The sequence below is a fragment of the Diabrotica virgifera genome, chromosome 6 (genome assembly GCF_917563875.1).
Source record: "Diabrotica virgifera virgifera chromosome 6, PGI_DIABVI_V3a".
In the NCBI taxonomy this organism is placed as follows: Eukaryota; Metazoa; Arthropoda; class Insecta; order Coleoptera; family Chrysomelidae; genus Diabrotica; species Diabrotica virgifera.
In genome coordinates, this window is record NC_065448.1 from 26733426 (window position 1) to 26746655 (window position 13230).

The following is a 13230-nucleotide window of genomic DNA, read 5'->3' on the forward strand; positions in this document are numbered from 1 at the left end:
CTAGATTTTGTGTCATTTTGGAACTACTAATGAAATAAAAAATTTTAGTAGTTCCAAAATGACACAAAATCTAGGCATCGGATAAAAAAGTTTATTTGAAGAAAGTGTATTTTTTTGTTCTTCTTAATGGCGGTACAGGCTCGTTTTTTTAATATTGTATTTAATTACAGAGTAATTTCCACATATTAATATATTTTTAAAACGGGGCTCTGTACCGCCATTCTTTATTATATTACGAATACGTGTGCCAAATATCTCGAAAAAATATTCAAAATTACAGCCGCAATCTTGGAACGCGTTTTTGCTACCTGTTGATCGCTACTGTTTACTCTTAATTAAAAACACTCTGTTAAAACAATCATTTAGATTTGCGTTTTTTAGAGGGCGCAATTTTATTTTTTTTATGTGTAGGAGGGGTCAGTGGAAACTTAAATTCAAGTTTGTGGGGTCGCCACCCTTGTCCCTTGGTCGCCATCTTGGAAAAAGTGGCGCAAAGGGTTTTAGTGCTGTATCTCGTAAACTAGCAACCGTACAGAAAATATAATCAAACATAAAATGTAGCAAATTAAATGTTATATAATTTTAGTTCTATTACTATTTATCGTCCAGTGACAAACAAAAAGTTATAAACAAAAATAAGTGAAAATTTTGTAACAATTTTCCTTTTGGAGGGTATAACTTTTTTTGGTTAATTTTACAATAAAATGACATCATATCTATATTTTTTTATTTATACAATTTATTATGATCTCAACATTTCTATGCTATTATTAAACCATTTTTGACACTTTAAAAAAAGTTATATACCATCCAAAAGGAAACTTGTTACAAAATTTTCACTTATTTTTGTTTATAACTTTTTTGTTAGTCACTTGACGATAAATAGTAATCGAAATAAAATTGTAGAAAATTTAATTTGCTACATTTTATCTAAATAAATTTTCTGTTGGGTTGCTAGTTTACAAGATACAGCACGAAACCCCATTTGCACCTCTTTTTCCAAGATGGCGGCTGGAGCACAAGGGTGGCGACCCACAAACTTGTACTTAAGCTTTTACTGACCACCCCTACGCATTAAAAAAATAAAGTTGCGTCCTCTAAAAAACGCAAGCTAAGTCCTAAAAATGTAACATTTCAATGGACTATTGTTTAAATAATTTGAACTATTAATATATACGAGTATGTCGACCTCTTAAAAATTACTGTGAATGCCGTTAAATACTACTCGTATTACCTTATTTTTAGAAATTGTTAAAGAAATTATAGTGATATTAGTAATTAGTGCATCAAAGCAGTATTTACGTTAATAGCATGTTGCGTCTGTAAATATCACATTTGCAAAATTGCTGTTCGTTTATACTGCTCGTTTAATCTGTCAATTACCAATATTTTATTTGAAGTCACGTTTTTAAATGTGTGCTTGTTAAGAGGTCATTACTTTCCGAAAACGTATGGACTTCCTATTTTCGTCAGGTTTTATTGACGGTAAGGTCATACAGAGCAAGGGTACAAATATTTTTGGATAAACGAAGACACGAACAACAATAAACTCATATAATTGTTTCCGTTCAGCAAAATAATTTATTTCCGTATGTGTAAAGACGTATAGTAAAATAATAAAGACACATCTAAGGAACAAATGGATATATCATAAATATTCTAGATTCTAGATCATAAATATAATATGGACAGAAAAGAAAAGACAGATTAAAGAACAAACAGTTGTAGCATAATGAAACAAACCCAAAATCTGTAAACATGTTTTTAAAATGCCTACAATAGGGTGAAACCCCTTTCTCACTCTCTCCTATCTCACTCTCTCCTACAGCCCTAGTCGGACCCTGGCGTCCCCCAGCATCATCTAGGTATCTCTGTCCCTGGCTGCTCTCCTCCAGTTATACACCCTCAATATCTCTTTTGCATCGATTCTCACTTCGTCTATCCACCTTTTTCTTGTTCGGCCAGTAGGAAAACCAAGGAAGTCGAATTTTTTATAGAAAGTGGACGTAAACTGACAGAGCGTGGGGCTACATTCTGAGTAAAATAGAAAAATGTAACAGAAAAAGATAAAAACTGAAGACGGGATTCAACCCAACGTGAAAAAGATTAAACACAACGTGAAATAGAGAAATTTCTGTCAAAATTTGGTATTTATGACCCTTAAGATAATACCAAATGCTAAAATTTATTGGCCTGTGGATCGTCTCGTCAACCGAGGGTACGATAAGTGGCGTGGTAATTTTATGGTCAAACTACGTTTTGTTTTAATTTTTATCATTGTCAGAATTAACCAAACTACTAATATTTTTACCTCTACCACTGGGGGGCGGTCACCTTTTTGGTTGTCTGTATTCTTCGGGACATATGCTTTGACCCATTTTATCACAAAGTAAATATTACTAATTTTACCGTCTTGTAGGATAACTGCGTTCTCTTTCTTTTTCACTGTTATATATTATATATCTCTTTGCCGACGTTTAAATTAGGAAACACTTGAAGCCCGCTTCAACACGCGCTTCGACCTCGTCGTGAGATTTCCCCGTACGATACGCCCCTGGAGGGCTACTTTAATATTTCGGTCGTCGAGACCCAACATATGGCTTTTCAAGGGCCCTGTACTTTGTGAAGTGACCTATAGACCTACATACCTACTACCACATCGTGTGTGGTCTTCTGACGATTGCCTGTATATTTATAGCGAAAAGGACACAAACGATGTTATTTAGCGTTTGTTCTTAGTTAGTTAGCATTGAGACTTTGTATAGAAAAGACGAAAATACACCATTCGATCGTTTATCGTGATTTTCATTGTAATCAACCCTAAATCTGAGTTTAATTACTCAATTTACTAGTCCTAGATTTAAGTTCCTTGGCATATCACTTAAGGACAGGAAAATAAACACATGGATAAGACAGAAAACCAAAGTCACCGATGTGGTACAAAAATCACTAAAATTGAAATGGGAATACGCTGGACATGTAGCTAGGAGCGATCTAAACAAATGGCACAGAACAATTCTAACATGGAGACCATACCAACACAAAAGGTCCAGAGGCAGACCTCCTATGAGATGGACAGATGATCTGAAACGAACTGCCGGGAAAAATTGGCTCCAAGTAGCGTACAACAAAAAACAATGGAAAGGAAGACTTGAAGAGGCTTATGTTCAGATGTGGACGTGAATGGCTAGACGAAGAAGAAGAAGATTTAAGTTCAGGTAACACAATACGTGAACTCCCCACACAATACGTGGGTTGCTCGTCCAAAGGGCAGTTCCTCACATTACGTATTGTAGAGTAGGGTGGTTCGAAAAAAACTTTTTCTTATTTCAGATCGCTATAGTGCGCAAAAGTTGCCATTGGTATAGACTTGAAAAAAGCACTAATTATTATTTTTTTATTAATTTGTCTTCCGGTCGCGCAATGTCATCGAAGTTAGCAAAAATTGTGAAAAACCTTAATTTTTCAAATTTTTTTTTAAACAGGCCAGATGGTTTTAATTGCGTTCCTATACCATGAATTAACTACTAAAAGTATGTAAAATCAATATAAATGCACTTATTATACATTTGTTTCATATGTTCCGGTCGCGCAACGTAATACAAAATGAGTAAAACTAGTAGTTTTTGCAAAACTTCAAAGTTTGACTCTTTAGTACAATTTAATCATACGACTTTTAGAGATGCTATAGTTTAATTAAATTACAATAATATATTTAAAATCCAAGCATCTAAGATACATTTTGATATTCAAGTGGAATTAGGTCGCGCAGCTTCGTCAGTAACAGCAGACTACCGAGAGGCGAGGCGAAAGTGACGAATGCCAGCGAAGCTCGCGCAGCCACAAATAGAGATACATGTGGGAAGACCTCTACAGTGGAGTATTTGTCTTCTCCATTACAACGAACTGCCATTCCGCCACCTTTTCCAACACTTAGATGGAAATACAACAGGCACTATACGATATCCGGACCGATTGGAAAGGCCTTACCTGATTGTGAAAGACTACCATTTGTTGTTGATTTTAATCGTTGACATCGCTAAGCGGTGCAATAGTGTGGTTCTAATACAGCCGTCTCTGGAACTGTGTCCACACACTTTACTTGAAGCTACGGTCACTAGTTTAACGCATCTTTCAACTGCCTGTGTATGGGATGGCAAAGTATCTATACTCATAACAGGCTGGAAGTCATTGCTCACATACTGTTTTATCTCTTCATTAGTCAATGTTCTTAGCAGTAGAGGGGAGTCAGTGTACTGGTGTTCCATTTGATAGTTTCGTAATACTATTTAGCTTCAAAGTTTAAGTTTGCTGGTTTAAAAATTCTGATAGAGTAACTTTCAGATATTGCTTGCTTTTCCTTCATGATACGCCTAAAGCCCAACCATAGCCAAAAGTAAATTTTCGGGATGGGCAAAGTAAGTATTCCGTTGTAAAATGGGATCAACAACTTGAAGAAGCTCTTCTGGTAAGTACCTTGAACATTCAATGATTTTGTAATCATGTCTAGGCCCATCTGTGATTTGTGGTTTATTTTTGTGGCAAACCACATAGGCATATTATAACATTTGAGAATGAATGTGACAATCTCTCTCAGATTTTCAGAGGGGTTGGACACACTGATGTATAAACGCAAAACTCGGTTTGCAGTAGTAAGCCATCTTGAATGTAACGGTGGGATAGGATCACGTACCCACTGATAAGTCTTCTGAACAATGTCCTGACTTGATGACTTCTGATATCTCAAGCAAGTACAATTATTGGTGCTTGCTAAGAATACGCTTGTCAACTTTTGGAATCTCACAATCAATAGGATTAAAATCAATAAGTGGTAGTCATTCACAATCAGGTAGGGCCTTTCCAATTGGTCCGGAATATCCTATTGGGCCTGTTGTATTTTCATCTAAGTGTTAGAAAAGGTGGTGGAATGGCAGTTCGTTGTAATAGAGAAGACAAATACTCCATTGTAGAGGTATTCCCACATGTATCTTTATTTGTGGCAGCGCGCGCTTCGCTGGCATTCGTCACTTTCGCCTCGTCTCTCGGTAGTCTGCTGTTTTTGATGAAGATGCGCGACCAAATTCCACCTGAATTTGAATATCAAAATTTACCTTATATGCTATTTGAAATATATTATTGTAATTAAATTAAACTATACCATCTCTAAAAGTCTTATGATTAAATTGTACCAAACAGCCAAACTTTGAAATTTTGCAAAAACTACTAGTTTTACTCATTTTGTATTATGTTGCGCGACCGAAAGATATGAAACAAATGTATAATAAGTGCATTTATATTGATTTTACATACTTTTAGTAGTTAATTCATGGTATAGGAACGCAATTAAAACCATCTGGCCTGTTAAAAAAATATATGAAAAATTAAGGTTTTTCACAATTTTTGCTAACTTCGATGGCATTGCGCGACCGGAAGACAAATTAATAAAAAAAATAATAATTAGTGCTTTTTTCAAGTCTATACCAATGGCAACTTTTGCAGACTATAGCGATCTGAAATAAGAAAAAAAGTTTTTTTCGAACCACCCTACTGTAGAGTGTAGAGGATTGCTCACATTAGTAGCAACTAAGGCAGAGGATCTGCCCTCCAGACGAGCATCCCACTTGTTGTGTGGGGGTGCTGTGTTGCCTGATGTTAAATCTAAGATGATTTTAAACATCACATTCAATTTAATATAGTAAACTTTCTATAATTATACAACATTTAAAGGGTTTTTACCCATATATTTTGGTGACTCAAGCATATTAAAAACCTGTCAACAGCTCTGATGATGAACTGTTTAGTTCGAAAACGTTTTGGTTGTTAAGGAACATATAAAATAAGCAATCTAGTAGTGAACAAAAACAGATGATATCTACAAAGGACAACGTATTTAACGAACACAAAGAAAAACACACATGGATATACCAAAAAAGGGACTAAGTGCATATATTTTAAACAAGGCTCTCGGTGGGGCATCTTTTTAATGTATAATATTGCTCAATGTTTATGAGGTCACGTAGCACATATGTAATGCTGCTACATCAAATACTATTGTTGGTTCTAATAATATCTCTGATATCGCTTACCTTGATTAATTTAGATGCTGGATCATATGTTTTTTGATAAAAAATATCTGTTGATTTTGAAATATTGTGGATGACAATATAGGTACCTGACAATATATCACGCTTCTTGGAAACTGTTCAATCATTATTTGTATAGTAATGTACATGTACAAAAATATCTTTTAAATTTTTTGAAAACAAAAAAAATTAATATCTGGAATTTTCTCCAAACAATTAGGTTTCAAAATGAAAGTAAAGGATTTTTCTAGGTATTAGTAAAAATGACGGTTTCATGATTTATAATGTGTGTGACATTATGTAGCACTAATTGCGAAACCAAATAAATTTTGTTCACATCCATTGTAGAAAGTCCACTTTTTGCGAGATTCTTATACCTAAACAGCTGTTGTATGGTGTCATTCTTGAATTTGCCTGCTCTTTTGCACACATAATTGGCACTCATAATTTGCGCGCCAATGGTGAATATTAAATTTAGTTCATTGGTAATATTGAGCCTCATATTACCCGTATGTGCGCCAATGGTGAATATTAAATTCTTAATTGTATGTCAAAAAATGTGCAATAACTATGTCTTAAAACCCACCAAATTTAATTTGCATCATATCTCAACAGGTTTTAAAGCAATAAATAAATCGTCAGTTTGTAAGAAAAATTTCAACATCCCCTACCTCGGAAACTAAGCATTTGCAGACATACGTTTATAAAGCAAACTGTCATTTTTTATGCAGAATTACCCCTTAAAGTTTGCCATACTTATTTAAAAGCACCGTGTATTGATGAAAACATGGCTATAGTTGTTAAAGTACCTAACTTTTTTATGAACCAACATAAGCGAATGGATCAAAAAACAGTATGTTAAGAAAACCTGAGGCTATAGTTGGGTTTGAATTTCAGTATTTTATAATGCTAAAATAGTCCACAGGGTGATGCAAATTTTGAGAAAAAACACAGTTTGATTGGTACGCCCGGTATACGACAATTTACCTGTCTAGCATCAATATTACAGCAATATTGCTGCAAAAAAATCACTTAGATCGGACAACAGGTTTAGGAAATACGAGACATCTTAAGGTTAATTTTGGCCCAGAGTGTATAATTGATAAAATCACTAACGAAATTTGGATGGATCCTATTTTTCCCGTATTCACAGACTCCACCATGAAAATAAAATATCTGATGTTAACCTGATGTTTTACCTGTTTATCATCTAGAACTTGAATACATTATTGATTTTACCTTAACTCACTTATCTCTCTAATCTAAACGCTAATATAGATAAAAATATTGAAATAGCTCGTAAAGTGTTATCATTATGTTCAGTGTAAAAAAGGTTTTGGTTCGTTTCTGAGAAGTGTTCATGTTTTTATAAATGCTACTTGGTAAAAGTGCTATAGTTCCGCAAACATGGTGCAGCAGAAGATGCAGCAGAATTATCATAATTCTTGGCCTACAAAGTCCAAAGAGACTGCAAAGTATGTCGATTTGAACCTGTTTATTGTTTGAAAACGGTAAACTTAGTGTTCGAGTGTATAACAAAGGTTACATTTTGTTTTCTAGATATCTTAACGTTTTTTTAATAATATCAAAATAATGTAAAATTTTATTTATTCCTATTTTTAATATTAGGAAAAGTTTTTTAATAATTTAAAATAGCACTACACGCCTTAGAGCCCATTGGCTTCGGTAGGCTAGACTAGATTCTTCCACTTTTTTCGGTAGTTCTCTTGTTCTTCCCAGTCCCTTGTTCCCATTTCATCCATGTTAGTCCGGACTAGGGCTTCCAATCCCGCAGCCTGAGTTCAATCTCGGTATTTGCGGGACTACGAATTTTCAATCCCGCGGGATCTCGGTATTTGCAGGATCCCGCATATTGAAAATAGTCATATTTATATAAGGCAAATAAAACAATAAATTAATCAACTAACTTCACATTTATTTAAGTATTACTATTAGTATGAGATCAAAACTGTGTTTTCTTCACAAAAAACAGTAACAAATACTGGAAAAACAAAAAATCTATCTTCAAAAAATACAATAACAAAATTTTAAAAATCAACCAAAAAAATCCATTTTCAACTGAAAATTAATATAGTTTACTAATTTAGTTGCTATATTACTTAGCTACAAGTTAATATTATTTAGCTAAAGCTTTCAATTGAAAATGTTTGCAAAGGAAACACAACATATTGGATGGTATGAATAAAAACGGAGTATAAACTCCAAGTACGCTCTCATGAGTATGAGCATAAAGTATAAAATTGGAAAGAAATCCTTTGTAAAAGGTATAAAATTTTTTTTATTAAAAATCCCTTAAAAGGGCTACATCACAACAAAACGTTTTCGATTTTTATAAAAAATCATCATCAGTGTTTTTCAATGACTTAATGGCAACTCTTTGAGTTGCCATTAAGTCATTGAAATGTGATCAACTCAATTTGGATCCCACGTGTTGGGAAACCTGTATATTTTACCTTAGGGCATTATCCTGTTTGCCATGTGACCATCACAGGCCTTTTTATTGAAGTATGCACTTTTAAGGCATCTATATTTTATGTAAAGGGTTTTCACCCGGATATTTTTCTTTTGTGGCTCAGCTAGCATCCAGTTTATCGAACACTGATGATGATTTTTTATAAAAATCGAAAACGTTTTGTTGTGATGTAGCCCTTTTAAGGGATTTTTAATAAAAAAAATTTTATACCTTTTACAAAGGATTTCTTTCCAATTTTGTGATTGATGGTATACAGCCAACTACAGGAAAACTTTATACTACATAAGTTTATACTACATTTCATATGAATAAAAATATGTTGATGTGATGAGTTTCTACTCACCGTACATAAGAGTAGATACTACCGCGTGGAGTATGCACTCCAAAATCTGGAGTATAAACTACATTTTTATTTTTATTCATACGAGCCAATATCTAAATCTAAACTGTCATCTGCCAAATTCCTGCGTATTTTAGACACAATATAGTCAGCAGCAGAAAATGCCCTTTCGGCTTCCATACGTCGACGGTATTCCTTTTTAGGCTTTATATGTAAATGTAAGATATTTTCCCATTAACTCCCCAGATTCATAGAGTGATTTCTATTTTAATAATGGACTCAAGTGTATTAGCTCGAGATGGCGACGGGCAAAGTAAATACATTACATGCTGACGATATACTTAACTCTACCTCCTGTTGCAATGTAAAATAAGATCGGAACCCGATGATGGAACCTCTACATTGTTTCTCACGTGTTTCTTACTTGATCAGCCTCTTCGTCATCATTGAGCGTAGCTACAGCAGTAATGTACGCTTTTTTCAGTCCCGCAAATCCCGCGGATCCCGCACCTGTGCGGGATTGCAAAATGACGCGGGATCCCGCAATACCGAGATCTCGGTATTGCGGGATTGGAAGCCCTAGTCCGGACGGCATCGAACCACTTTTTTCGTGGCCTTCCTCTTCTTTTCTTCTCTTCTTCTGCTGCTTGCAACACTCTTTTGAAGCTTTTGGAAGTTTTTTTTATAAACAATAATAAAATTAAATTTGCTTAAAATGAAATCGTTTTGTAGCAAATTTCTGGTATAAACTTACATGATTCTGTATCATTCAGGTTAGATGGTAAAAACGTTTTTGTTGTTTATTTAATATAAGATAACTAAATGAATACTCGGTCTTCTAGAATGTTCTTTCATATCGGTTCGCTTTGTATTCTTTGTCAGAATCCTCTTAATGCCTGCAACACCTCTCAAAGCTTCAGAAAAATTCATAATAAGTGTTTGTTGTGCGAAGTTTTGTTGCAGACGCTGAATGGGGTAATAATAAATCACTTCGCATACTTAAGATTTTAGAATTTAAACGTTTATTGACTATAAAAAATGCACTTAGAAACTAGATAAGAGTGTTGAAAAAATAAAAGGTTATTAGGTGTGTTGTCTCGTTGGACGTTTGAACTCGAATGCCGGTTTTTGGTGATTTTCGCCCCTTTGCAAGGGGCGGGGGTAGTAAGAAAAATAAACGATGTGAGCCACGGTGGCGCACTGGGTTGTAGCTTCAAATAAAAGAAGCGTAAACAATAAGATCTGATTCATATTTTAAAAAACTAATAAGCAAAATCATCATTATCGTATCCAACAACAGTGGTCTTGCAGCAATTTGATTGAACACCAATTCTTCTTTCTTGTCTTTTCCACTATTTCGTCAACATTTTGGATGAGCTGAAGTTCATTATCGTGCTTGTTTCAACACAGCGCCAAACTATTTCTAGCACAACTAATTTTTTGACTACCCCGAACACGCAGAACAAAATGGTCATCATTTCCTTAGATTGTTTGCTTCCTTTTTTTTTCAATTTTATAGCACATTGTTTTTCAGACAATGCTCTATAAAAACACCAATATCGTCACAATTAGCAATATCCTTGGCTTTTGGACCATGCACTATCTGTTCTCATTTGGGTAAATTGTATTGGACCCTTTTTTTTCTTTAATCGCTTTGAAATATTATTAGAAATGATAATTTTACTATACGGCCACTTCAAAAGGTGGGCTAAATTTGCTATTAAACAATTTGTGAAAAAAATTAGAAAATTTCAGGTTTTTTATCCATTTCCGTGTTATATCTAGGCAGATATGCATTTAAAAAAAATGTGAGGGCAAAAAAGTTTTGAAAAATACATATAAAAAGCACTACACAAAATTTCAGCACAATCAATCAAGTAGTTTTCACAAAATAACTTCCGCAAAAGTGGATTTACGATCGAGGTTCGAGACCCGGTCCGGTCATTGAAAAATAAAAAGGCCAACGTCGTAGTATAAAATTCCATATAGAATTTACGACTTGGTCTAGAATAAACTGGTATCTATCTGATCGGCCTATGGAGGAGCGGTACAGCAAGGGATAAGGGCTTGCGGCTTGGTGATACTCCTCCATAGATCCCTACCGAAGGGCGTTGACGCCTAATAACGGTGTATATATATACTTTGCAGTCCTAGTTTTTGAAAAAAAGTATATTAATTTTCAAAACTATGCAGTGCCAACAAAAGAAGTTTAAAATACTTGATTTTTTACATATAAAAAGACATTCAAGCTTTCAAATAAAATTCGAATAATTGAAATCCGTTGAATAGGAGAGATTTGGGAATTTTTTAAACAACTCTGCAATTTTTAAGCTAATAAACAAATACAATAACTTTTTCAATTTTTAATTAACATTTTTTATGACACCTATTTTATTAAAAACAATAAACTTGGTCTATTAGTTTCAAAGTTATGATCAAAATTGACCGGCATTTACAACAATACGAAATTTTGAGGTCTGTTTTTTAAATAAATACTTTTGTTGTGCCAAGTACTTAGTAACTATAAATTTTCACCTTTTTTTCTTTTGTACAATCTGGTTCAAATCTTGATTTCAAACTTTAGAAATACACAAAAATCGACGAAAGGCATTGGTGTGGGTCCCATTTTTGACTTTTCTTCAAAGTGAATCCTTTAACATCTACCTCGTGTCATCATTTTATATTTTATTACATTTATCATGTAATTTAGAAAAGGATTTTATAACCAAAAATGTGGCTAGTTTTAACTAATATCAAGATGTTTCACTGATGATGGTCCGATGAAAATGGTTGACTGGGTGGAAAACGTTTTGAAGATTTGTAATCCATTTGAATGATTTAAAAAAAAATTAATAGTTTTCTACTTCATTATAAGTTTGTTTATACTATGGTATAAAGCCAATCACTAGAATTTTCTTTGTAATAAATACAGTGGAACTGAATTATAATTTGAAAGAAAAAATAAAATAATAGGTATTTACTGTAGATAAAGAAATAACCCAAAAACAAGAATGCTAAGTGTTGATTTGCTACTTTAAATCTGTTTATCTGCATTAAAAAATAAAATTGATAAAAACTTTTAAAATTTTGGAAACCTGTCACTGATAAATCAATTGCAATCTTTTATCTAAGTAATTTAGAAAAAAATAACACATCGAATTACCTACAAAATAAATCGATTTTTAAATACAGCACCTAGAGACTTACAACTTTTGAATTGTGTTCAGGATGATGCCAGGAAAAATGTCTACTATAGAAAAATGGCTGGAAATGCATAGTTGAATTTTAAATTGCATATGATGCATCCAAAAGTGCAGAAAAATGTCAAAATAAGTGTATTGGCCATATTTTGGTACTCGGGGGTTTTTCAGGTCGCTGAAGGGAGATGAATACGCAATCAGAACCGACCACCGGAGCACCTGGTGTCCAGGTTCACTGCTATGACACGTCATCTGAAGTTTCGAGGGTTTACGGCACTAAATTGATGCAAACAGATTATTCGGGGTCTTTTTGGGGTCGCTGAACACGAATACGCCATCAGAACCGATTCTTGTTGCACCTGGTGCCCCAAACCCCTCCAAACTCATGTTTCACACATGATGTCTTACCAAAAAGCCTACGACATGGTTTATCTATAGCAGTGATTCCCAAAGTGGTCCAGATGGACCCCCAGGGGTCCACAAGAGACTCAACGGGGGTCTACGTTGGCGTGAAATAAAAATTGGGAGTTCACAAGTTGTGAGTGGGGGTCCACGAAAATTTTATAGTCCAGATTTAAAAAAAAACCTGATCAAATGGAAAGCAGACATTGCGTATTTGAGAGATTTGTCCAAAAAATTTAATGGCATTAACTTGCAGTTACAAGAGGATAACCTAAATTTAATAAAAACAAAGAGTGTAGTTTCGGCTTTTCTTGGAAAATTGAAATTTATGAAGCAAAATATTAGTCGACGCGAATTCTCACAGTTTCCAAACTTGTCACATACAGCATGTCTTGATGAAGATATTCAGACATACGTTCCACATTTAAATGCGCTGCATGATGACTTCAAAAACAGATTTAAAGATATTTTGATGATGGAAATACCACCATGGGCCATAAAATCCATTTGACGAAACGGAAGTGGCGGATGTGGTATTACAAGAGGAACTACTAGAGTTCAGCACCAATGAAGAGCTGAAGGTGCAATTTAAAAAAGGCTATCAAACATTTTGGCTGCAGGCAGAAATACCTGAAAAATATCCTGGGCTGTGGGAAATTGCGAGAAAACTTTTGATAGCGTTTCCCTCGTCATACCTTGTCGAAAAAAATT

General features: G+C 34.2%; 1 protein-coding gene across 10 annotated transcripts in view; it reads left to right on the plus strand.

Annotated features, from left to right (window-relative positions):
- Positions 1–13230, plus strand: part of LOC114333399 (uncharacterized) — a 439275-nt gene that overhangs the window by 374199 nt on the left and 51846 nt on the right. For 2 of the 10 annotated variants that reach the window (XM_050654880.1, XM_050654884.1), the window contains exon 1: positions 7407–7558. The exons of the other annotated variants lie outside the window; for them this stretch is intronic. In XM_050654880.1, coding sequence (XP_050510837.1) covers positions 7491–7558 — 68 coding nt within the window. In that variant the 5' untranslated portion in view covers positions 7407–7490. Of the gene's footprint in view, positions 1–7406; positions 7559–13230 lie in introns of those variants that run through there. 10 annotated transcript variants of the gene reach the window in all.